Below are 27,286 nucleotides of genomic sequence, written 5' to 3'. Positions count from 1 at the left end.
CAGCAGACGTCGGGCTTCGGAAGGGCGAACGTCCATCATCAGACACAATTTGGATACGGCCTTTTAAAATGTCAAGAAAGGTCCATAGAACCGAGGTCTGCGCCGACTGCAGCGCACCTGGTAAGATGGAAAAATATGACTCTGTGTGAGATGGGGTAGCGACATTGAGATGAGACGGGACGGGACGGGAGGCCTGTGGCTGTGTCTGCTGTACTGTCAGTGGGATCAGCGGAGTAGGAAAACGGCCCGGGTTCATAGGCAATGATCGGGCCCATTATAAACAGTTCGGAATAGGCTGATGTCTGCCTGCTGATAAATAAAGTCTGCTTCATTTCGAGTATATGACAAGAATCACAGAATTTAAATACGTAGCCGCGATAGTAGCGAGAGGGACAATTTGAGTGTGACATATTTGTTTCGCCCGCCCTTGTGCGAGGCATCGAGCTAGACGTTTGTTTTGATTTCATGACTGGACACAGGCTAGCTAGGTAGCTGTCTAGCTAACAATGTCAGTTCGCAGCATTAGCCATATAGCCTTTGTAGCTAACTAAAGTTCATTCAATGGACGATACAATGAATTTTCTATTCAGCCATGTTAGTTAAACTGTAATTTAAATGTGTTCGTTAGATTGCTAGCAGTTAACATTTGCTGAAGCCTAAAGTGGATTTAGCGTAGTTAGCTAGCCTAGCTAGCTGGACTCTTCTTGTCTTTGGGCGTTGAGAGTAGTACAGCGAAGGCTGTGATGAGTCTGTGCCTTAGTAGTGGAGCGTATCTAGACTGTAACAAAGCGCTAAATCTGAAAAAAAGATAGATCTTGATTATGTTTCATGGCAACCTGCTCATGTGATTATATTTTCATAAATTGTCATTGACATTGGCAATATCCCCAGTTCAAGTAAGGATGGATCAACCTGACTTAAACATACACCTGGCTAATCCACCAATTTCATTTTAGAGGTTGAAACTGTCATGTTTCAACACAGAGGATTTTAGATTACGTTAGATTAGATTATCTTGCTTGCTTTGATGTACAATGGTCTCCACCTCTTGAGCATAGTAACACTACGTTTCTCAACACATTATTGCTGTGTGTGATGTGATGCCAGCCTTGGCTTCCAGGCTTGCCCCCTCTGTCAGCACAGCCTTGGCATGTAGCCCACCTGGTTCTTTTTTTTTTTGGGGGGGGGTCTGGGTGGTGTATGTGTGTGTGTTTTGGGGGGTGAGGAGGGGGTCTGGGTGGTGTATGGGTGTGTGTGTGTTTTGGGGTTGGGGGTGGGGGGGATTGAGATGGGGTGGGGGGCATGGCAGGCAGCTGCTCTTTCCCTCACAGCTGCTCAACCCTTTTGGAATGTGTGTGTGTGTGTGTGTGTGTGTGGGTGTCTGCTCTGTGCGCTTCTCTGCACTACTATCCTAGCTGATTTATGTCCAAGCAGCCTTCCATCATAGCTCTGCGGCTACCTTACCTGCGTTACCCCCCCACCCCCCACCCCCCCCGCCCTTCGTGGTGCAGTTTCTAACATTCTACAGTCAGCTCTCTGCAGGCAGCCACTGCCCCTCCCCGGCTGTAGCCGTGCTGTGTAAGCTGCTGACCATGCCACTAGTGTCTGACTAGCTCCCTGTGGCTCACCACACTGTCATTTCGGGTGATCACTAGATGGCCATGCTACAGAGGACACAATTGGAGTGGGGTGCGGTGGCTTTAACCACCAGGAAACTTTCAGGTCTTACAAGGAGTGATGCCGCTGCGACGTTTGTTCATGGGCGGGAGGGAGAAGTCATTGTGTTGGCTAGTGAGAGAGGGGTGAATGTCCTTGTACACAAGTATAGCGACGACTTTCAGTTTGGGGACGTTTATTTCTAGGGCCTACAGGGTCAAGATTATTCATACAAATAATTCATCTATGCTGGTATAAGATTGCCTTAGATTACCATTTTCGGACATCTATTGGGCCTGCAGTTAATCGCCTATACCATGCAGGCCCTGACCGCATTCATCCGCAAAATTAGCCTATGTTTATTTAAGTCCTCCCCTTTAAGGTCCTTCATTAAAGGGAAGTAATAGGCCACCAGTGATGCCTAGTAGGTTTATGCTGCTTGGATGGATAATGGTATGATTCTGGGCAGCACCATAATGTACTCAATAAGAGGCCTTTTGTCGTGAATGACTAGAAACACTGGTCAGAGATGTGTGTGTGTGTGTGTGTGTGTGTGTGTGTGTGTGTGTGTGTGTGCGTGCGCGCGCGCATACACGCACGCATAGTCTGTGTTTGTGTACGCGTAGTCTGTGTGAGTGCAAGCGTGTGAAATCCCATTAGGGCAGTATGCTTAATGGAAGTTAACTGTGTAGAAATGGGAAGGGTGGGCAGTGAGTCTGTTCATGTGTGAAGCGTGAATTATGACAAGCTGTAACTGTCAGTGTAAATGAATGGACCCTAGTAGCTAGGCTACTCCTCGGCTGCATGCGGTGTGCAAACGCGTCACTTTGACTCACTCAACTTCAGCGTCCGTTTGGTTCAAAATGTCTAACCTTTAGGCTGTTAGCTGCTGACAGGGCATCATCATAGTGTATCATACATTAGTACTGTTTACGATAGCCTTTTGACCATTGGCCTTTGTCACACGTGACAGTTAGTTATTTAGTTTAACTTGAAACCTGATTTCTTTTTGATTGTGGAAGACTGATTGTGTAGCCTATTGATCTGATAATGGTAAAGATGCTAATGTTGTTGATGTGTCTGCTCAGCTTCCCATCCGTGAATCCATTGGATTGTAAGAGCTTTTTCAGAGCTTTGCGATGGCAGCATAACCTAGCCTAGCATGTTAACAAAAATCATTTAGTTTGGCCGGTCTCATTCACTAAGATAGCCAAGTAAAATGGTAACACTTATAAGGCACCAACTTGTAACATATACATATTTAAGAAGTAGATAATTGGGCAATTTTGGGGTCTTACTAGACATTTATTGGGTCTTTATTCAGTGTTTTCTTATTATTGTGTTATAACTCATGTAGTAGCTGGCCAGTTAGATGTGGTTTCAGCAACCCTCCAATCACTGGCTCACATTCCAGGATTGAACCAGCGACCTTGGGGTTACTGGCTAGCCTCCCTAACCTTAAAGCCAACCTTGCCCCAATGACATTGTTGTGTGGGGGTGTGTGTCTAGGTAGCTAGATAGAAAGCGAACACTTGACTACAAATGCCTAATATGTGTTCACTAAAATAAAATGAAACCAAAATTCATCTGAAATTGCCATAGGCCCTTTTTTGTTTAAACCCAGACGGGGTGACTAATGCAAACACAGAAGATTTGAATGTTAGCGTACTGCTAGCGTTATCCTGAAGCGTTAGGCTAACCTTGGCTCAGACTACATGACTAGACCACCATGTACTATAGCCCATGGCTGCTTGCTTTAATGCCCACTGATCTCGTGACCCTTTGTAGGATCTCATTACCATGGTAGAAGAACTGGGTGGTACTGCTGGTACTACTGCTGGTTACAGTTTAAAGGTCAGACTTGTGCTTGTACCAGAGGTATAGGCCTACATCAGTGGAGGCTTGTGGAGGTAGAAATTGTGATGCATGGAATGGAATGAGGAATGGTTAGTGGAGGAACGAGGCTGGTGGAGGTAGAAATCGGAGGACGGGTTCCTTGCAATGCATGGAACGGAATAAGGAATGATATCAAACACACTTGTTTGATATCATTCCTCATTCCATTCTGTGCATTACAATGTGCCTGTGCTTCTACCTCCACCAGCCTCCCCTGCTCCACATAGAGGTCTGTGGCTCTGGCTTATTTAGTAGGCTTATACGAATGGGTGGAATTTTGGTGCATCATGGTAGTTATGTGCTGCAGTAAGCCAGTAAGCCACACAGTTTTAGCCAAACTGTTCCTAAGTGCTCCTGCCACAGTAGGCTAAGAACAACAACAAGAACAACAACAGTACCATTGGTCGAAGATCAAATGTCAACATTTACTGTCAAAAGCATTTGCCTATTTGCCAAAGCATATAGCATATAAGTTATAGCCTATATGCTATTTATGTAACTATTGTAGGTTTTTTGAAACTTTTAAAATGAATCTACTGTATGTTGAACTATGCTATATTTATTGAGACTGATATTTACTTAAGTTGTAGAGGCCTACATGTGACTCTCTCTCTCTCTCCCTCTCCCTCTCCCTCTCCCTCTCTGTCAGATCCGGGTTGGACCAGCATCAACAGGGGGGTTCTGATCTGTGACGAATGCTGCTCTGTCCATCGCAGTCTGGGACGCCACATCTCCATTGTCAAGCACCTGCGGCACAGTGGCTGGCCCCCTGCACTGCTGCAGGTACCGGGGCAGTGGCAGGGGCAGTGGCAGGGGCAGTGGCAGGGGCAGAGGCAGAGGCAGAGGCAGAGGCAGAGGCAGGGGCAGGGGGAGGGGGAGGGCCAGTGGAGGGCTAGGGGAGGCTAGTGCTTTATCTGATGCAGTGGAGGTAGAAATCGGAGGATGGTGGCTCATTGTAAAGGCATGTGTTTGATATCATTCCCTATTCCATTCCATGTATTACAACGAGCCCGTCCTCCGATTCTTATCTCCACCAGCCCCTTCCTGCTTTACCTGTACTGTATCTGAAGCCGGTGGTGTGGTTTCAGATGGTGCAGACCCTGGCAAGCAATGGTGCCAACTCTATATGGGAGCATTCCCTACTCGACCCAGCCCAGGTTCAGAGTGGGCGCAGGAAACCAAACCCACAGGACAAAGTCCAGTAAGTATAAACAACAATCAACAACATTGTAGAGCATCCATTAACATGCTCCTCGTGCTGGGGTGTAAGGGGCTACTGAAACACTGTTGAAAACCCCTGTTGTATGGGGATGAAAATATACTGTACTGTCATATGAGAAGAATGTTGTAATATGTATAACACACATACACACACACACACACACACACACACACACACACACACACACACACACACACCCATACCCATACACAGCTGCACCTAACTCACTGTAAGTGACTGTTATGAAAATTGGCCCCATTACAATGAGCCCGTCCTCCGATTTCTACCTCCACCAGAGTCCTCTTGATGGGTAGGTATTACTATGGCCAAAAAGCCAAAAGTTGATGCTGGTCCAACCCGGATCTGAAAACAAGAGAGAGAGAGAGCCTATCAGAAGCCTATGTTGGTCTGTGACTGAACCGCCTGCTCTAGTGGATGTTCTGACCCAGTCCCCCTCTCCTGTCGTCTTGTCTTGCCCAGCCCAACCAAGTCAGAGTTCATCCGCGCCAAGTACCAGATGTTAGCCTTCGTACACAAGCTGCCGTGCCGTGACGACGACGGCATCACCACCAAGGACCTCAGCAAGGTGAGGACACGCCCACAAGGGGGGCATAGGTCAGAAGTCAAGGAGGTCAATGTTCATCTAGAACTATGTAAGGTGAGGACACGCCCACAAGGGGGGCATAGGTCAGAGGTCAAGGAGGTCAATGTTCATCTAGAACTATGTAAGGTGAGGACACCTTAATAATTCTATTAGAACAGTTCTATTAACTGTTCTAATTCTATTAGAACAGTGGCGCCAATGAAGGGGTATATTTTGGAGACCCAAATAGTTTCCACACACAAGCCTATGGAGCAAGTTACCAGGCAACCACCGTTTGCTTGTCTGGCTAGTCAGTTTGACAAATATTGTTGTCTTAGATTTTGAATTAATACTGCAACAATTGAGTTAAGTTGTGTGGTTAGATCAATTCAAGAGAGATTTTCCAAATGTGGTAGTTTTATTGACTTACTTGAGAGTAGCCATGACATTTTGGAGCTATTGAAAGGTTTCTTATCTAGAAAGGTTGTCCCCCTCCTGTCTGCCCTTGGGGGTCTGTGAAGGGGAAAGTGGACGAGGACAGGGAGGAGGAACAGGAGAATGTTCTGGAATGAGATGCTGGTGCACCCCCCCCCCCAGTAGGAAGTCCCTTAATGACACCACAGGAAGTAGGAAGCAGGAAGTAGTGGACGAACTGAACTAATGAGGAGATTCACTGGATTCGTCTCTCTCTCACTCTCTCTCTCTCTCTCTCTCTCTCTCCAGCAACTGCACTCAAGTGTGAGGACGGGGAGTCTAGAGACGTGTCTACGGCTGCTGTCCCTCGGAGCCCAGGCCAACTTCTTCCACCCGGTGAGACCCCCTCCACACACACACACACACACACACACACACACACACACACACACACACACACACACACACACACCTGCATCTTCTATCACTACTATTATCCATTGATTAACTCACCTCTCTCTCTCTCTCTCTCACACACACGCACGCACGCACGCACACGCACAAACATGCGCGCGAACACACATGAACACACACACCCCCACACGTAGTAGAAGAGTACTGACTGCTGCTGTCGTGTGTGTGTGTGTGTGTGTGTGTGTGTGTGTGTGTGTGTGTGTGTGTGTGTGTGTGTGTGTGTGTGTGTGTGTGTGTGTGTGTGTGTCTGTGTCTGTGTGTGTGTGTGTGTGTGTGCTTGTTCACCCCCCCAGGAGAAGGGCACTACTCCTCTCCATGTAGCGGCCAAGGCAGGCCAGGTTCTGCAGGCAGAGCTGCTGGTTGTCTACGGGGCCGACCCTGGGGCCCCGGACTTCAATGGACGCACACCCATGGACTACGCCAGGTACTGCATACTACCAGGGGAGGCTGGTGGAATTAGAAATCGGAGGACGGGCTCAATGTAATGCAAGGAACGGAATGAGGAATGGTATCATCATCCTCATTCCATTCCCAAGCCCGTCCTCCAATTTCTACCTCCACTGGATACCAGACACCACAACTACCAACACTGGCCCACACACTTACCTCAACGTGCGTGTGCGTGTGCGTGTGCGTGCGTGTGTGTGTGGCAGGCAAGCGGGCCAGGTGGAGCTTGCAGAGCGGTTGGTGGAGTGTCAGTACGAGCTGACAGACAGACTGGCCTTCTACCTGTGTGGTCGACGTCCCGGTGGGTATCTCTCTATATGTCAGGGGAGGCTGGTGGAGGTAGAAATCGGAGGTGTTTTATACTATTCCTCATTCCGGTCCATGCATTCCAATGAGCCCGTCCTCCGATTTCGACCTCCACCAGCCTCCCCTAAATTGTGTCTATATCTGTTTGTGTCTTGTCATGGCCTTTGTGGGCGTAATGTGGAGGAGTGATATGTGATTATAGTGATATGTGATCATAGACACTAAGACAATATCGCAAGAAAACAACAAGTAAGCACAATATAGATCCACGCATTGGATTATGCTCCCAAAAGGTTTTTATTATTTTTTTGTTTTATTCGATAAGGGCAGTTTTTTGACTCTGGCTAGGTCTTTGTACTGTATGGAAGTTATTTTTAGTACACTTAGTGCAGATTGATATGGTGTGCATGTCAATTCTTTTGTAAGTGTTTGCTTTTTTTTTAGCCAGAGGAACTTTATGAACGATGACTATGAACCTTATCCTTAATGAGTGATGAATTCTTGTTCATTCTACCCCTCTTCAGATCACAAGAATGGGCATTACATTATCCCCCAGATGGCTGACAGGTAAGGATTGTGTGTGTAGGTGTGTGTTTGTGTGTGCACGCATTAAGTCTTTTTGGCTTGACGTAGGACATGGGGAATGCCGTTGAGATTGAGTCTACACCTATTCAATATATATATATATATATATATATACAGTGGGGGAAATAATTATTTGATCCCCTGCTGATTTTGTTAGTTTGCCCAATTACAAAGAAATGAGCGGTCTATAATTTTTATGGTACTTTTATTTTAACAAATAGAGACAGAATATCAACAAAGAAGTCCAGAAAAAACACATTATATAAAGTTATAAATTAATTTGCATTTGATCGAAGGAAATAAGTATTTGATCCCCAAGCAAAACATGACTTAGTACTTGGTGGAGAAACCCTTGCTGGCAAGCACAGAAGTCAGACGTTTCTTATAGTTGGTCACCAGGTTTGCACACATCTCAGGAGGGATTTTGGTCCACTCCTCTTTACAGATCCTCTCCAAATCCTGAAGGTTTCAAGGCTTTTGCTTGGCAACTCGAAGCTTCAGCTCCCTCCACAAATTTTCGATAGGATTAAGGTCTGGAGACTAGCTAGGCCACTCCATGACCTTAGTGTGCTTCTTCTTGAGCCACTCCTTTGTTGCCTTGGCTGTATGTTTTGGGTCATTGTCCATGCTGGAAGACCCATCCACGACCCATCCTCAGTGCTCTGGCTGAGGGAAGGAGGTTCTCGTTCAAGATGTTATGGTACATGGCCCTGTCCATTGGCCCCTCAATGCAGTGAAGTCGTCCTGTACCCTTAGCAGAGAAACAACCCCAAAGCATAATGTTTCCACCTCCGTGTTTGACGGTGGGGATGGTGTTCTTGGGATTGTAGCATTCAGCATTTCTCTCCCTCCAAACACGAAGAGTCGAATTTATGCCAAAGAGTTCAATTTTGGTCTCATCTGACCACATCACCTTCTCCCAAGCCTTCTCTGAATCATTTAGGTGTTCATTGGCAAACTTCAGATGGGCCTGTACATGTGTCTTCTTGAGCAGGGGGACCTTGCGGGCACTGCAGGATTTCAATCCGTTACGGTGTAGTGTGTTACCAATGGTTTTCTTGGTGACTGTGGTCCCAGCTGCCTTGAGATCATTACCAAGCTCCTCCCGTGTAGTTCTGGGCTGATCCCTCACCCTTCTCATGATCATCCTTACCCCACGAGGCAAGATCTTGCATGGAGCTCCAGGCAGAGGGCGATTGATGGTTATTTTGTATTTCTTCCATTTTCTAATAATTGCACCAACAGTTGTCTCCTTCTCACCAAGCTTCTTGCTGATGGTCTTGTAGCCCATCCCAGCCTTGTGCAGGTCTACAACTCTTACCCTGATGTCCTTTGAATGTTCTTTGGTCTTGCCCATGGTGGTGGAGAGGTTGGAATGGAAGAGATTGATTCTATTGACAGGTGTCTTTTATACCCATAACAAGCAGAGATTAGGAGTACTTTTCCTAAAGTGACAGGACTAATCTGTGTGCCTCATGGGCATATAACCGGTCTGTATGAGCCAGAATTCTTGCTGGTTTGTAGGGGATCAAATACTTATTTCCTTCGATCAAATGCAAATGAATTTATAACTTTATATAATGTGTTTTTTCTGGACTTCTTTGTTGATATTCTGTCTCTATTTGTTAAACTAAAAGTACCATAAAAATTATAGACCGCTCATTTCTTTGTAATCGGGCAAACTAACAAAATCAGCAGGGGATCAAATAATTATTTCCCCCACTGTATATATATATATACACTGCTCATAAAATTAAGGGAACACTTAAGGGACACATCAGATCTTGATGAACGAATTATTGAAGTTGAATATCTTTACTGATGTACATTGTATAATTTGTTGAGAACAAAATGACGTAACAACGGTCAATGGAAACCAAAATCATCAACCCATTGAGGGCTGGATTCAAAATCACACCGAAAATCTAAGTGAAAAATTCAAAACACAGGCTGATCCAACTTGTGTGAATTTTATCACGGCAACTCATGATGTGATTCAGTAGTGTGTATGGCCCCCGCGTGCCTGTACGCACTCCCGACAACGTCTGGGCATGCTCCTGATGAGTCGGCGGATGGTGTCCTGGGGGATCTCCTCCCAGACCTGGATCAGGGCATCAGTGAGCTCCTGGACAGTCTGTGGCGGTACTTGGTGGCGTCGGATGCAGCGATACATAACGTCCCATAGGTGCTGAATTAGATTTAGGTCAGGGGAACGAGAGGGCCATTCAATGGTATCAATGCCTTCTTCATCCAGGAACTGCCTACACACTCTGGCCACATGAGGCCGGGCATTGTCCTGCACTAGGAGGAACCCAGGGCCCACTGCACCAGCGTAAGGTCTGACAATGGGTCTGAGGATCTCATCCCGGTACCTAACAGCAGTCAGGGTACCGTTGGCTATGACATGGAGGTCTGTGCGACCCTCCAAGGATATGCCTCCCCAGACCATCACTGACCCACCGCCAAACCAGTCATGCTGGATGATGTTACAGGCAGCATTACGTTCACCACGGCGTCTCCAGACTCTTTCACGCCTGTCACATGTGCTCAGTGTGAACCTGCTCTCATCTGTGAAGAGAACAGGACGCCAATGGCGGACCTGCCAATTCTGGTGTTCTCTCGCGAATGCCAATCGAGCTGCATGGTGCTGGGCAGTGAGCACAGGTCCCACTAGAGGACGTCGGGCCCTCAAGCCACCCTCATGGAGTCTGTTTCTGACAGTTTGGTCAGATACATGCACACCAGTAGCTTGCTGGAGGTCAGTTTGTAGGGCTCTGGCAGTGCTCCTCCTGTTCCTTCTCGCACAAAGGAGCAGATACCGGTCCTGCTGTTGTGTTGATGCCCTTCTACGACCCTGTCCAGCTCTCCTTGTGTAACGGCCGGTCTCCTGGTATCTCCTCCATGCTCTTGAGACTGTGCTGGGAGACACAGCAAACCTTCTTGCGATCGCACGTATGGATGCGCCATCCTGGAGGAGCTGGACTACCTGTGCAACCTGAGTGGGCTGCAGGTACCGCCTCATGCTACCAGTAGTGACAAGGACACTAGCAGAACACAAAACTAGAGAAGAATCAGTCAGGAAGGATAAGGAGAGAGCAATTGTCTGTGGCCACCACATGCAAAACCATTACCTTTTTGGGGGTTGTCTTGCTTTTGCCTCTCCAGTGCACCTGCACCTGTCACTTTCATTTGCACCAAAGCAGGTGAAATTGATTCACAATCACTTGTGCTTCCTAAATGGGCAGATTGATATCCCTGAAGTTCAACTGACTTGGTGTTACACTGTGACGATTAAGTGTTCCCTTAATTTTTTTGAGCAGTGTATATATAATGTTATATAATGTATATGTAATGTTATATATAATCTTGTGTGTGGAGGCATAATTTGACCAGTAGGTGGTGCCATGTTGTTGTCAGTGTGTAACTTCCTAGTTAGTCTCTCCCACCCTGACTGGCCCACTTCCACAGCCGACAGGCTGCCATGTCTGAGTCTGACTGTGGTCCACTTACCCTCTTCCACATGTGTGCATTCGTCCACCCCCTTGTGTGAACTTGTTAATTGTCCTCCTGTATTTATACAAACACCGGACTGGGTTAAAAGACATGGTGGAACCTCCACTAGCCTCTAGCCTCACCAAAGTTGATACCAATCCAGTGCTTTTTGATAAATGAAGGAGGGGTGAAGGAGTTCACACTTTGGGGAGATTGGATGTACTGGTCTTTACTTTGACACTCGTTTTCAACCATGTCAAGTGGAAATGTCAAGTGTTCACCTAAGTGATGTATATCATATCGATATCGCAATATCTTGTCTGTATGGTGCAGCCCTAATGTATACATGAGACAGAGATGGGTACTCTTATAACCTGTTGATGTGGAGTCTCTCTCCCCCTCTTTCTCACTCTTTCTCTCCTTTTAATCTCTCTCTCTCTCTCTCTCTCTCGCTCACTCGTTTTCTGTTCTCTCCATCTTGCTGCGCTTGTGGAAACAGAGCTCGCCCTAAGTGCCCGACTCAGAGGTATCCCCCCCTTTCTTCTCCTCCTGCTTCTTCTACTTTTTCCTCAGCATCATCCTCCTCTTTCCTCTCTCCCCCCCCCGAGCTCTTCGTCCTCTCTGTCTGCCATCCACCTGAACAAAAACCCTGTTCCAATTGTACCTCCTCTTCATATCTCTCCTCCTCATCCCTCTCTCTCTGTCTTCATCTCTCCGTGTGTGTGTGTGTGTTTGTTTGTGTGTGTGGTTTAACTGTGCTGTTGTGCTTGTGCGTGTGTGTCTCAACGTAGTCTGGACCTGTCAGAACTGGCCAAGGCAGCCAAGAAGAAACTTCAAGCGGTGAGTCGCAAGACATGATTTACTTAGAGCGCTCTCTCTTTCTCTTTCTCTTTCTCTTTCTCTCTCTCTCTTTCTCTCTCTCTCTCTCTCTCTTTCTCTCTCTCTCTCTCTCTCTCTCTTTCTCTCACTCCCTACAGTGTGATGCAGGGGAGGCAGGTGGAGGTAGAAATCAGAGGACAGGCTCCTCTTTCTATCTACACCAGCCTCCACCGATATACACAATTCTCTGATAGTCAAGAGAAACTAGTCTGGCTGCAGCTTGATTGACACTCTGGGCTCAGGCTCCAATAACATGGCCTTGTAGTGTATCGTTGTTGTTGTTGTTGTTGTTGTTGCTGTTGTCGTGTTTAGAGTCTTATCTACATGATTGTACTGCAGGCTGCAGTATTGACCTAATTCAGTGTGTTTATGTTTTGTTTTTTCGTCTATCCCTGGCTGGTATATATACTCCTGTGAATGCTAATGTTTGTGTTTCTATGTGCGTGTGTGTGCGTGTGCGTGTGTGTGTGTACGGTACAGCTGAATAACCGACTGTTCGAGGAACTCGCCATGGACGTGTATGACGAGGTGGACCGCAGGGAGAACGATGCAGGTTAGACCGGGTTTCTTCTTACTCTACTTCTCTTTCTTCTTCCTCTTCCTCCTCCTCCTTCTCAGAGATATCGCCTCCTTTCTCCTCCTTCTCCTCTTCCTCCAGCCCAACTCATCCCTCACTCTCCCTCTCCTCCGTCATTGCTGTCTGTCTGTTTTTGCCTTATTGAGTCATCGAATCTGTTATGACCTGCTGCAGGGAGGCTCCGACCTCAGACTCAGAGACTGTTTAGAAAAGATCATGTTATAAACATTGTCTGTAGAAGGGTACTGGCCTGGGAAGAGAGGGCGAGAGAGAGAGAGAGAGAGAGCGAGAGAGAGAGAGAGAGAGTTGGCCAGGAAGTGCCTCAGGAATTCTTGAGTCTCTCTCTCTCTCTCTTTTTTTCTCTCTCTCTCTCTCCTCCTCCTCTCAGCGGTCGGAGCAGTAGCAATCTGCGTAGTCTGACTGAGACTGCAGGTAAGCAGAACTGGGAAAGACAGACACACACACTCACACTCACACACACACACACACACACACACACACACACACACACTCACACACACACACACACACTCACACATATAAAATGTATCTTTCTTTCTCTTCTCTCTCTCCCAGTGTGGCTGACGACTCAGAACCACAGTACCCTGGTGACGGAGCGCAGCGCGGTGCCTTTCCTGCCCGTGAACCCGGAATACTCCGCCACACGCAACCAGGTAATACACAGCATCGCCCACCAGGGGGCCTCAGTTATTAAATGGTAAATCACAGCATCGCCCACCAGGGGGCATCATTTATTATATGTATAACGTAAAACACCAAACTATGCTATCCATAATTACTATGCTATCTGTTAATTACGGACCGAGCCAATGGTTTCTCTATGGGAGTTATTTGTTGATGAACAACAGAGATGACAAAGGTCTGTCCCTCTCCGTTTCATATGTTTTGGCAGTTTTTTTTTAAGGACAAAAAAAGTTTGAGGGCTTCAAACTGAAGTTGAACTTTCCACAGTCGGTTCATTCCGTTTAGAAACAAGGTTTCGTTTTGAGTTGCTAGGTTGTTTAGAAAAAAGTCACACCCGAATTCCACGAATTCCACGAATTCACGTTTTTTTATTGGTTTTCTGATAGTTTGGTGTGGCCGGGGCCTAAATGTATACACATACTATATAGGGATACAAACAGTGTAAATATACACTGTATAGGGATGCGCATTAGTAATGAAGTACTCGAACAGACGTTAAAACTCGATCTTCAACAAGATATATATATATATATGTATGTATGTATGTATGTATGTATTTATCATTTTTCATACTGGTGGCAAGAAACATCAGAGTGGCGATTAGCTGGCTATTGAATAGGCCTGAACCTCTTCACCTCTCCACTGTCTCCTTAACTCTCGGGCGCTGCGCGGCAGTCTTTATAGACGGGACGGAGGGGAACATGGAACATGTGGACAAAAGAGGGAGAACAGAAGGAAGGGCAGACGGGGGGGACAGATGAAGTCTGGGGTGAAAATGGGGAGAGGGATGAAATGCACATGTCTATAAATAGAATCTGTGGCTGTGGGATGTCTGAGCTGCTGTTGGAGAGAGAGGAGGGGGAGGGAGGGAGAGAGGAGGGGGGAGGGAGGGAGAGAGGAGGGGGGAGGGAGGGAGAGAGGAGGGGGGAGGGAGAGAGAGAGGAGGGGGGGAGATGGCGGGTGGAGAGGGGGGGGGTAGGGAGGAAGGGAGAGATTGGCTTCGTCTAAGTGTTGCACTACTTTGACCTGGTAGATGAGGGAGAATGTGAAATGCAAGTGTTTTTTCTGGAAGTGAGGGATAGGCGGGAAGAGAAACCACATAGCCATCCAGATGAGTAGATCGACCTGTGTTCTTTCACGTTGTTTAAACAAAGAGGCCAGGGCAAATAGATTATGATGACAGTGCTCTCTGTCCACCCACGTTTAGGTTGTAGACTGTCCAGAATCGAAACCGCAAGGAGGGAAAGCTAGCAATCTTTTATCACTCTAGCAAACACAAGCATGTTAATTGCAAGGTACAATATTCAGTGTGTGTGTGTGTGTGTGTGTGTGTGTGTGTGTGTGTGTGTGTGCACGTGTACGAGTGTGTGTGTGTGTGTGTGCACGTGTACGAGTGTGTGTGTGTGTGTGTGTGTGTGTGTGTGTGTGTGTGTGTGCGTGTGTACGAGTGTGTGTGTGCGCATGCGTGTTTGTGTGTGTGTGCGTGTGTTGAGCCTCTGTTAGTATGATCAACCCTGGCCTTTATGACAATGTTTTTCCACACCACATGGCCAGTGACCACAGACAAACCGGAGGGTGGGTGGGTGTGTGTGTGTGTGTGTGTGTGTGTGTGTGTGTGTGTGTGTGTGTGCGTGCATGAATTTTTTTTATTAGGTCAATACGCTGAAGCACTTTCTAAGCTTTAAAGCCTATGTCCCCCCCCCCCCCCCCACCTTTTCTGTCTCTCTCTCTCTCTCTCTCTCTCAGGGTCGACAGAAGTTGGCGCGTTTCAACGCTCGTGAGTTCGCAACATTGATCATTGACATCCTGAGTGACGCCAAGAGGAGACAACAGGGGAAAGGCCTGAGCAGCCCGACTGGTGAGAGGAGGAGGAGAGGAGGAGGAGAGGGGGAGGGGGAGAGGAGAGGAGAGGAGAGGGGGAGGAGACAACAGGGGAAAGGCCTGAGCAGCCCGACTGGTGAGAGGAGGAAAGGAGAGGGGGAGGAGGAGAGGGAGGAGGAGAGGGGAAGGGGGAGAGGAGAGGAGAGGAGAGGAGACGGGGAGGAGACAACGGGGAAAGGCCTGAGTAGCCCGACTGGTGAGAGAGGAGAAGAGAGGGGGAGAAGAGGGGGAGAAGGAGAGGGAGAGGGGGTCAGCATAGCAGGGCACTTGCAGTTGTTGTCTTGTCTTGTCTTGTACGGTGTTGTGTTGTTTCTTCCCTGACCCCTGACCTCTGACCCCCCCCTCCTGTGTGCTGTAGACGGTCTGGACTTGGACGACCAGGCGGATGACGACCAACACGACTACGACAGTGTAGCGTCAGACGAGGACACAGACAGTGAGCTGACCACGCAGAACAACAACAACACCCAACGTAACAACCGTGCCAAAGTGAGACACAAACCCACATACACACGCGCGCACACGCGCACACGCACACGCACACACACACATATACACTCACAGAACACTTTATTAGGAACACTATACTAATGCTGGGTAGGGCCTCCCTTTGCTCTCAAAACAGCCTCAATTCTTCATGGCATTGATTCCACAATATGTTGGAAACATTCCTTTGAGATTCTGGTCCATGATGGCATGATTGCATCACGCAATTCCTGCAGATTTCAAAGTATATTTGCACATACAGGAAATTGACTTGGTGAGGTTGGTGCATGGACATAAAAAACAACTGACAGAAAAGTATTGACAGAAAATTTACAAAATAGCAAAATATTAACAAAATAAACAAATTTACAAAAAAAGAATACATGAGGGTAGAGGCTGTGGAATGGTTATGGGGCATGTACACTATACAGTTGAATAATTTTAAATAATTATAAATTACACTGTCAGTGCATTGTGTGTGTGACAGGGTGGGGGGAGTGGAAGTCCCAGAGTCAGTGAGAGGCAGGGGGCTTGTTTGTGAGCCCCACTGCCATGGGGAATAAACTGTTGGCGTGAGGTTTTAGTCTTGATTGACCGGAACCTTTTGCCAGATGGAAGTCTATAGAAGAGGTTGTGACTAGGATGGGAAGGGTCAGCTATGATCTTTCCTGCTCTCTTACTGGTCCTGGAGTGGAACAGGTCCAGGAGAGATGGCAGGTTGCAGCCGATGACCTTCTCGGCTGACCGAATGATCTGCTGCAGTCTGCCTTGTCCTTGGCAATGGAGGCAGCGAACCAGATGGTGATCGATGAGCTGAAGATGGACTCAATGATGGCCATGTAGAACTTGACCATCACTTTCTGCGGCATGTTGAATTTCTTCAGCTGCCGCAGGAAGAACATCCTTCTTGATGGTGGAGGTGATGTTCTCCGCCCATCTGAGGTCCTTTGAAATGATTGTCCCCAGGAATCTGAATGACTCCACAGTGTTAACTGGGACAAGCTTGCCCAGCCACACCTGCTGCTTCCTGTCTGTCAGGAAGTCAGTGATCCACCTGCAGGTGGGCTCAGGCACGCTCAGCTCGGATAGCTTGTCCTGGAGGAGAGCTGGGGCAATGGTGTTGAATGCAGAGCTGAAGTCCACAAACAGGATCCTGGCGTAGGTGCCGGGGGAGTCTAGGTGCTGGAGGATGAAGTGAAGTCCCATGTTGACTGCGTCGTCTACAGACCTGTTGGCTCTGTAGGCAAACTGCAGTGGGCCAAGGAGGGGGTTGTTGATGGCCTTGAGGTGGGTGTCTTCATTACCACAGAGGCCGGGCGACTGGTCTGTAGTCATTAAGGCCTGTGATCCTCTGCTTTTCATGTGCGCATTCAAGCTACCACATCCCAAAGGTGTTCTATTGGATTCACATCCGATGACTTGGAAGGCCACTGAAGAACACTGAACTCATTGTCATGTTCATGAAACCAGTTTGAGATGACTTTTGCTTTGTGACATGGTGCATTATCATGCTGGAAGTAGCCATTAGAAGATGGGTAAATTGTGGGCATGGAGGGATGCACATGGTCAGCAACAATACTCAAATAGGCTGTGGCATTCAAGCGATGATTGATTGGTATTAACAGGCCCAAAGTGTGCCAAGAAAACATTCCCCACACCATTACACCACCTCCACCATGAGAAGGTGTACAGGTGTTCCTAATAAAGTGTTTCGTGAGTGTACATGCATGTGCACACACACATTGTTTGAAGCCTGGAGTAGAGTGATTGGCTGTAGAGAACCTTTAGATGAACCTTCCATTCTCACTGATTGGCCGCTCCCTCCCAGCCTGTCCCAGCATGCCTTGCAGGAGCGGCAATGCTGCCGCCACATACTTCCACAGTGACATCATCACTATTCTGTGTTCCAATCAGAGGGGCATTGTTCTGGTAGACGAGGAGGGGAGGAGGGCTGGGGAAGAGGAGGGGAGGAAGGGAGGAGGGGAGAGAGCAGGGGCAGAGAGGAGGAGAGGAGAGAGGAGTGGAGAAGGGGAGAAGAGAGGAGTGTAAGAGGTGTAGAGAGAAAGACAGAAAGAAACAGGGGAGGGAGGGAGAGAGAAGGAGAGAGAGTACCTGTTATGATTGTTTGTGATGTTTTGGCAATGTAAACATTTGTTTGTTCATGCCAATTTAATTTAATTTAATGGAGAGAGAGAGCGAAAGAAAATATGGGGGAAGAGAGAGAGTGGTAGAGGGAGAGGATGGAAACCCTGAGCTCAAGACTTGCAACAGGGAGTGGAGAAGCTGCTGCAGAACGAGAATGAAAGCCCCACTGTGATGTCACTGTTCTAGACTATATTCTATGTCCAGTGTTCTATTCCTGGATGCCCTGTTGAAATGTTAATAGGGAATAATACTTTTATCTTTTATCTATCAGGGAAATAGATTTTGTTGCCATCCTAGAAAGACGATGAAAATGGGTTGTTGTCTCAGGTCATTGCTGTCAGTCCTGTGTGTGAGTGTGCGAGTGTGCGTGTGCGTGTGTGTGGGTGTGTTTGTGCGTGTGTGTGTGTTTGTGTGTGTGTGTGTGAGTTGTGTAATTTCTTCCGTAGCAACACAATACTTTTCAGGTTTGCAATGAGATGAAATAAAGAGATCTGAATGTCGACATCTTTTGGAGAGGATATATTCTATGTTACAAAGAAATGATGTTTCAGGCTAGCTGGTTATCTCTCTCTCTCTCTCTCTCTGGGAGTCTTATCTCCCAGAGAATATATACACTTGCAATGGAATTTGGCCTTGGAGGCCACAGGTTCTAGGCCCCCCTTTCCCTAGAATCTGATGTTATGTCTCTGCATTGTGTACTAGATACGAATGGTGCTGAATGGTGAGAGGCCCAAAATATTGTACAATTCCAACAGTGTGTGTCTGTGTGTGTGCGTGCGTGTGTGTGTGTGTGTCTCCCGTCAGAGCATGGACTCGTCAGACCTGTCGGATGGACCAATCACCCTGCAGGAGTACCTGGAGGTGAAGAAAGCCCTGGCCTCCTCAGAGTCCAAAGTCCAACAGCTGATGAAGGTCAACAATAACCTGAGTGAGGAGTTACGACGACTACAGAAAGAGGTAGAGGAGGAGGGGAAGGGGGGAGAGGAGAGCAAGGGAGGGTGTGGGAGGTAGAGGAGGAGGGGAAGGGGGGAGAGGAGAGCAAGGGAGGGTGTGGGAGGTAGAGGAGGGGAGAAGGGGGGTGAGAAGGAGAGGAGGAGCAGGGGGAAGGGGGAGAGAAGAGCAGGGGAGGGGGGTGGGAAGGGGGGTGGAGCGGAAGCATACAGTGAGCCAGGGAGGGTGTGGGAGGTAGAGGAGGAGGGGAAGGGGGGAGAGGAGAGCAAGGGAGGGTGTGGGAGGTAGAGGAGGAGGGGAAGGGGGGAGAGGAGAGCAAGGGAGGGTGTGGGAGGTAGAGGAGGAGGGGAAGGGGGGAGAGGAGAGCAAGGGAGGGTGTGGGAGGTAGAGGAGGGGAGAAGGGGGGTGAGAAGGAGAGGAGGAGCAGGGGGAAGGGGGAGAGAAGAGCAGGGGAGGGGGGTGGGAAGGGGGGTGGAGCGGAAGCATACAGTGAGCCAGGGAGGGAGAGAGAGACATAGTGATGGGTGGAGAGAGAGAGACAGGAGACTATCTTTGCTAGTGAATGTGTTCTGTACTGAGATGTGTCTAAGTGTCTTTCTAGCTGAGTAGTGGAACATTGATTTTCTTGTTGCCTCCAATGTGAATGTCTCATCTCTGTCACTGTGTGCTTAGAGCAGTCCTCGTACCTGAGGTGATTGATGCCACAGAGAGGAGTGTTTGTCGTTTTGTTTGTTGTTTGTTTTGTTTTTGTTTTGTTCTTCAGTGTGTATAAATACATTTTGTCATCTTTTAATGACCATATTTGGTCACTTCCTGTCTGCTGGTTGTGTATTTCCATCTTGTTGTTGCTTTCATGAATGCCTGGCGTAGATGTCAAACTACATGTCCCAGAATCCTCGTCTTCACCTGAACAGACTGCACCTGCACACACACACACACACACACACACACACACACACACACACACACACACACACACACACACACGTACGTTGACAAGAACATACATCAACACAGTGCCAGCCAGCAAAACAAATCTCAAGAAACCATGCATGTATTTACTCTACAAGCAATTCAATTCCCCCCCCCCATCCCCTCCATCCCCCACCTCCAGTAAACCAAGCATGTTGTGCCTAAACCCTTAAGTATGTACTTTGTAGTTTTGCTGTTACCACAGTCTGGTGTAGTAGTTTAACCCACCCTAGTATCCTTCCACAGCAGGAGACGCTGGCGGAGGTAGAACACAGCGTGTTTGATACCATTCCTCATCCTGTTCCATCCATTATAATAAGCCCATCCTCCGATTTCTACATCCACCAGCCTCCCCTGCCTTCCAGTGTAAACTTGTAGCCCCGTATCCCCCACATGCTCTGTGTGTAGCCTTGTCAAATCAAATCAAGGTTTATTTATCATATACAGAGAATACTGAATTAGACGATGCTCTCTCTCAATTCTCTTTCAATTCTCTCTCAACTGCAGCCCCACCAATGTGGATGGGGGCGTCCCCGCCCCGCTTCCTCCTGAAGTCCTTGATCAGCTCCTTAGTTTTGCTGATGTTGAGGGAGAGATTATTATCCTGGCACCCGTCCGCCAGGACTCTTACCTCATCCCAGTAGGCAGTCTCCTCATTGTTAGTGATCAGGCCAACCACAGTGGTGTCATCAGCAAACTTGATGATGGAGTTGGAGCTGTGTGTGGCCACACAGTTGTGAGTGAACAGGGAGTACAGCAGGGGACTGAGCACGCAGCCCTGGGGGGCCCCCCCCTGTTGAGAGTCAGAGGGGAAGAAGTGATGCTGCCTACCCCCACCACCTGGGGTCTGCCCGGCAGGAAGTCCAGGATCCAGTTACGCAGGGAGGTGTTAAGACCCTTAACCAGCATCTCAAAACACTTTATGATAACAGACATGAGTGCAACAAGGAGATAGTCATTAAGGAAGGTTACCTTGGTCTTTTTGGGCACTAGAACGATTGTGGTCACCTTAAAACAGATGGGGATTACGGACTGGGACAGGGAGAGGTTGAAAATATCTGTGAATGCATTTGCCAACTGGTCAGCGCATTCTCTGAGGACGCGTCCCGGCTGCTTTTCGGATGTTGACACGTTTAACGATAGCACATTGTCACCCTCACCCACACATTGTCACCCTCCATATCCAGTCTACTAACTTTTAGCTTGGCTACTGGCTACTAGTTTAGCTACTGGCTACTAGTTCAGCTACTGGCTACTAGTTTAGCTACTGGCTACTAGTTTAGCTACTGGCTACTAGTTCAGCTACTGGCTACTAGTTTAGCTACTGGCTACTAGTTTAGCTACTGGCTACTAGTTTAGCTACTGGCTACTAGTTTAGCTACTGGCTACTAGTTCAGCTACTGGCTACTAGCTTAGCCTCCTGTATCTGTGTTTGTACCTGTGTGTGGTGTCCCATGCTTTGTCTGTGACTTTGGCACATTTAGGTGACCCCTCCCTCCCCCCCCCCCCCCCCCCCCCCCCATCTCTACCGTAGATCTCGCGGATGCAGACCGAGAACAGTGTGATGCGCGGCGGAGGCCAGGCCGGGGGGGCTGGTGGTCTGGGAGGGGGTGGTGGTGGTGGTGGAGGCGGACCAACACATTGGCCAGGGGGGGTGAGAGGTGGAGGAGGGGGAGGTGGAGGAGGGGGAGGTGGTGGAGACTCCAGCCTAGCCGTGTCCTCGTCTACCGCACCCCCCCATCGGAGAGACAGACAGGCGTTCTCTATGTACGAACCGGGGGCCGCCACCCCCAAGCCCCACCACCACCATCCCCCGGCTGTGGACCCCCTGACAGGCCGCCTTCAGTCCCAGCCCAGTGTAAGTGACACTACAGCCTTGCCTCCTCGCCTGCCTCTCTCCACTGCCTGCCTGCCTGTCTGTCTGTCTGTCTGTCTGTCTGTCTGTCTGTCTGTCTGTCTGTCTGTCTGTCTGTCTGTCTGTCTGTCTGTCTGTCTGTCTGTCATGTCACTGCCCTCCATCCTGCACTTTAACCTCTATTAGAAACCTTATAACCCCCTAAACCCAGCCCCTCTGGTAGCTAGGTTTCTACCTACTACACATGCACACACACACACACACACACACACACACACACACACACACACACACACACACACACACACACACACGTACCAAGTACTAACTTTCACACACTGGATACTCTTTCTCACTTTTTCTCACTCACTCCCTCATTAGTTTACTCACTCTTTCACTCTCTCTCTCTCTCTCTCTCTCCCTGTCTCTCTCTCTCTCTCTCTCTCTCTCTCTCTCTCTGTCACTCCTGCTTCTAGCTACTGTACGGTGACTTCCATACGAAACCAGGAGTCATTTTCTCTCTATACTGTTTTTATACGTCTGTCTGTCTGTCTTTCTGTTGTACTGCCTGTCTGTCTGTCTGTCTTTCTGTCTTTCTACGTCTGTCTGTTGCCCACTGCGGAAGAGCTGTACATCCATTGGATGTAGACATTCTGTTTACACCCACCTGTCTGTCTGTTTACACCCACCTGTCTGTCTATTTTTTCTCTTTAGTCATTGCATCTATCTTTTCACATACATTTTCCATACGGGGTAAATTTCTCAGTTCTATATACACATGCATTTTTCAATGTGTATCAATTGTTAAAAGGGTAGTTTTACAAGGTGAAGATTTTATGATATTTCAATTTGATTTGAAAAAGAGATTGTTCTTTACGATTGTCATATATATATATATATATATATATATATGTATGGCATTTAGCTGACGCTTTTATCCAAAGCGACTTACTTCAGTGAGTGCATATATTTTTCTGTATATATGGTCCCAGCGGGAAACGAACCCACAACCTAAGCGTTGTTAGCGCCATGCTCTACCAACTGAGCCACAGAGGACCAGATTTATGTCATTTTTATTCCAGGCTTTATGCGCTGTGCGCAATATCCTGGGGATGAGGTTAGGTTTCAGTTAGACCTGTTGTGGTTGTGACCGTTGGAACATCTGCGTGGATGCTGGATGGACCACAGGGCTTTAGTTTCTGTTGTCTCCCACAATGCAATTGGGGAGGGGACTGTGGATCGGTCTCCGTCCGTTCGTGTATTCGTATGTCACACGCAATATCTCAGACACCACTAGGACAATTTTGACAAAACTTAGTGAATGATGTGTCTTGAAGGGGGGTGCTATGGTACAGACCTGAAATACCGAAATTACACTGATTGCCCCAAGTCGGGTGCTATAGTAACACATACAATTTCAAACTTTGAACAATCATATCTCCTGTCCCGTAATCAAAAGACGAGAAAGATAAGCCAGTGCAGCCCATTGGTAGCCTGTCTAGATTCTGACGTCTTAACTCATTTAGTGCTGAGGGTGACTTTATTCACCAAAAATGCATACATTATGATGCTTCATTTTGTAGCCAATCAAAGTATTGTTGCGAGGTAAATACCACATAAAACACTTGGCACTCCGGGTGGTGAGTGTTCCGGAGTTAACACAGGGATTTCTAAACATTTCTAAACCTGACTTGTCTGCCAGCAGCAGCAGCAGCATTCCCAGGGCTGTTCCTCTCTGCGTTGTCCTCCTCCTAAATCCCTCTCTCCTTCTCTCCATCCGTCAGGTGAGGAGGGGTGGTCCCTCGCCTTACGGTGGGCAGCATCTCTCCGGGTCCATGGAGGTGGGGAGGTACATGGTAAGGACATCGGTCTAGCGCTCCTTTACACTTGTTCAGCATTGGACTCCCCACAGTATTCAGGGGTCACCTAGGGTTTCTGAACAGCGTGGCGCTGGATTGCATGATCAAAACCCGACTCCCGTTTGTCAAAATGCGTGTTTATTCACGTCAAAGTTCATGTAAAATGCTGTATTCACTGAGGAGCACGCTCACTTTCCTTTTCGTTTTTTTAACAACGATGACGTTGGCAATCAAAGATAGTTACTCTATCACTAAATATATCGTTTAATTTGCCTTGAAATGTTTACATAGTGGCGCCGCCAAAGTCACAGCGTGAACACATTCTTACATCACAGTACATTACATTCTTTGGGGAGAACACTGGTATTATTACTCATTATGCACCGGTTTGATCAGAACAAGCATTGTGATCGGCCGAGGGGCGTTCGAAGCTGTGCTTTATTTATCCTGATAAATAACCTCTATGGCGTTTTACTTGTTTACCATACGTAACACTCACATCCCGGCGCGAACACTCGAAGATTTGTTTATCACGTTACCTTGACAACAGTGTTAGATTTGAGAACTAGATTTCTCAGCGCAGGGCAGAAAACACCATAATCTATCACAAAGTAAATACTTAAGGCATTATTTTCTTGTCCCAGTTGTATAAAAGCAATAAAGCGTCTTTTGCTCTATCATGAATAAAGTCAACAACGCCCCTCAGCTGTGACTTTATTCACCATAAACCGCGGCCTCGTGCCTTATTGTTTAATTATGGGAACTTGGAATTCCCACCTGCTATCTCGGACCTTCGAGTTTCGCAGCGTTCAAGACATTCAAGGTCGGAAACTCCAAACGACATGAACACCTGCAGATGATGGCTTTTTCCCACACGGAGCTCGTATTTCTGAGTTTCCCACTGGTCTTGAATGACCCAGTAGCACCAGTATAATTTGTTACCAAACATAGACAAGGCATTACAGCAAGTATATATATTCATATTATTTGTTAGTTTTTTCCCCCAGTTGTTTTAAAGCCAAATTATTCAAGCCAACTTCATTTGTTCTCCCCTTTCACCTCTTCTTGTAGAAGTTTCATAACTTTCCCCACATACGAAATCAAACTAAGGAGCAGAGGGGCTTTTTTCCCCCCTTGGCTATACTTGTTTCTATAAAATAATAACAACATTTATAACACCAATAGTATATATTTAGTTTTATGATCAACACAACATGTTTATAGATGTGGATATCTAGGTCATGTTGATGTTGATTGTTTCCTGTCCAGGGATTACAGATGAAAATTAGCTATCCACAGTAGCAATTAACTAATTCATGATGTAGTTATAATTAACCATCTAGCTAAATCTGATGCAGTGACATGTGGTATATCGTCCCTGACAGACAAACAAACAAACAAACCAACAAATAAATAAATAAATACAATAAAAATAAATAACAGCCATCAGTATTGATTCTGTTGATGCTCACAGTATGTTGTGGTCCTCCAGGCCCCTAGAGGGGAGAAGCACGGCAGTGGCACGGACAGTGACTACGACAACACTCACACATACGAGCTATCGCTAAGGTAAGACTTGGAGCAGATGGAGAGGTGACAGGTGAGGCTGGTGGAGGTAGACATCGGAGGATGGGCTCATTGTAACGCATGGAACGGAATGAGGAATGGTATCAAACATGTTGCCTCCCGTGAGAGAGATGTACAGGGGACCTCTGTTTGACCTTCTTTCCTTCCTTCCTGCCTCCCTTCCGTCTTTGAAGTCATCACTGATCTGACACAACTTGGATTGGTGAACGCCAATCCAGTGGAATGATATGCTTTGACCAGTCCAAAATAAAATACATGATTAACTCAAGTAGAGGTAGCAGTGGAGAGCCATATTGTCATGGTGTTAGTGTTGCTGATATTTACACCGGTCATTAGTTAGTGAAGAGGAGCTCACCTCCTCTATGAGGTGTAAATAAGATACAGATTCCAGAGTTCCCACTAACAGTGTGTGTGTGTGTGTGTGTGTGTGTGTGTGTGTGTGTGTGTGTGTGTGTGTGTCTGTGTGTCTGTGTGTCTGTCTGTCTGTCTGTCTGTCTGTCTGTCTGTCTGTCTGTCTGTCTGTCTGTCTGTGTGTGTGTGTGTCTGTCTCTGTGTGTGTCTGTCTCTGTGTCTCTCTGTGTGTGTGTGTGTGTGTGTGTGTGTGTGTGTGTGTGACAGTATGGGGCGCAGCAGTGAGGAGGAGGGCCGAGGGGAGTCGGAGGATGGGGGAGGGGGGGGCGAGGCGGCGGAGCCGGACCCCACCCTGCCTTGCACCGAGGATGTCATCATGAAGACGGAGCAGGTGACCAAAAACATCCAGGAGCTTCTGAGGGCCGCGCAGGAGTTCAAACATGACAGGTACTGAATGGCACACAGCTGGTTGTAGTTCTTTTACTGTAGATTGTACTTATCCAATTTGTTTAGACTTAAATTGGGAGAGTTGAGGCTTCGGCTTGAGTAGTTGTTGTTGTTGTTGTTGTTGTTGTTGTTGTTGCTGCCAACAAGACGTTCCTCTCCTCTCTTCTCCAGCTTTGTTCCGTGCTCAGAGAAGATCCACACGGCTGTCACTGAAATGGCCTCTCTCTTTCCCAAAGTAAGCTTCTTGTTGCTTTTCTCTTTTTTTCCCTTTTTTCCGTTCTATCGCTCTTAATTCTGTACATACACTAAGATGTAAGATAAGATGAAAGATAAGATAAGATAAAAAGTTGGATTATAAAAGGATCTGGATTTCATCTCTGAGTGGCACACGTATGAAGCTGTTATGCCAGGTCATGATGCACTCTGGCCACTATCTGTGTTAGGGATGGGATTTATCGATTAGTCAAATGTGGATCTCCGCAAACTTGGCCTTTAACAAACTCTGCCAAACAAATGGTACCACGTGGCACTCTAACCAAAATTGCAGCAAAGCACCTGAACCAAATTTGGCAATAATTACATCACATCACCACATCAGCCGACGCCCCTCTCACCTCTCGTAGATATGAGTTTTAATGAATAAAGAAAATTCGAATTTGATTCAAGATGTGAAATTTTTTGAAATATTATACATTTATATAAGTCGCCATAAGTATACAACATGTCATCTTATATAATGCCTCTTTATTTTTGCCGGGGACATTTTAGATTAATTGATGAATCGCTTTTAACAACCATTAACGAATCATTTCTGAAAATTGGAGTCGGACCCATCCTCAATCAGTGTATGACTGACCCCCTCCTCCTTCCTCCTCCCCCCTTCCTTCTCCTTCTTCCCCCTAGCGGCCGGCGTTGGACGCGGTCCACTGCTCCCTGCGTCTCCTGGCCTCCAGCGCCTCGCGCCTGCAGGTGGAGTGTCGCAAGGCGGCGCCCTCGGACCCGTCGGCGCCTGGTGTGGACTACCAGCTGCTCACCCAGCAGGTCATCCAGTGCGCCTACGACATCGCCAAGGCCGCCAAGCAACTGGTCACCATCACCACCCGCGAAAAGAAGCAGTGACCGAGCAGATGGGGGGGGGGGGGGTGCGGAGGATAGAGAGGCCAGGGGAATGAGGAGAAAGAGAGAGGGAGCTGCAAGAGGACTGATGGGGAGAGAGGGAGATGGAGGACAGACAGACAGACAGGCAGAGGGAGGGAGGGGCAGAGGTTGAAAAATATCTGAGTATTTAAATGAGGAGGAAATTATTAGAACGGAAGACGGGGAGAGAGAAGAGGAGGAGGAGGAGGAACAGGAACGGGTGGGATTATGAAGATAGACTTAATCCCAAATCTGAGAAACCTTGCAGCTCCCTGGCTGTGTTCTGAGAACCAGTAGAGTTCTGTTGTCCTGCTGTAACTACAGACAGGAGGGTTCTACTGGGTTCTGCTGGGTTCTACAGGGAACTGTGACCAGGGAG

At 47.6% G+C, this 27,286-nt stretch overlaps 1 protein-coding gene across 1 annotated transcript; it reads left to right on the top strand.

Annotated features, from left to right (window-relative positions):
* Window positions 1-26,889, top strand: git1 (G protein-coupled receptor kinase interacting ArfGAP 1; the record flags this gene model as incomplete). The annotated part of the gene is made up of 20 exons (XM_083695545.1): window positions 1-120; window positions 4,202-4,335; window positions 4,641-4,753; window positions 5,255-5,360; window positions 6,081-6,167; window positions 6,539-6,669; window positions 6,899-6,993; window positions 7,523-7,565; window positions 11,867-11,915; window positions 12,435-12,507; window positions 13,108-13,205; window positions 14,983-15,094; window positions 15,476-15,606; window positions 18,553-18,705; window positions 21,206-21,529; window positions 23,311-23,382; window positions 24,878-24,954; window positions 25,591-25,770; window positions 25,942-26,005; window positions 26,674-26,889. The coding sequence occupies exons 1-20, from the start codon at window positions 69-71 to the stop codon at window positions 26,887-26,889; spliced, it is 2,310 nt and encodes a 769-aa protein (XP_083551671.1). The 5' UTR covers window positions 1-68.
* Window positions 26,890-27,286: the final 397 nt, after the last annotated feature.

Source organism: Argentina silus, assembly GCF_951799395.1.
Source record: "Argentina silus genome assembly, chromosome: X".
In the NCBI taxonomy this organism is placed as follows: Eukaryota; Metazoa; Chordata; class Actinopteri; order Argentiniformes; family Argentinidae; genus Argentina; species Argentina silus.
The sequence above is the reverse complement of the archived record's forward strand: the minus strand, read 5'-3'. Positions and strand labels throughout refer to the sequence as shown.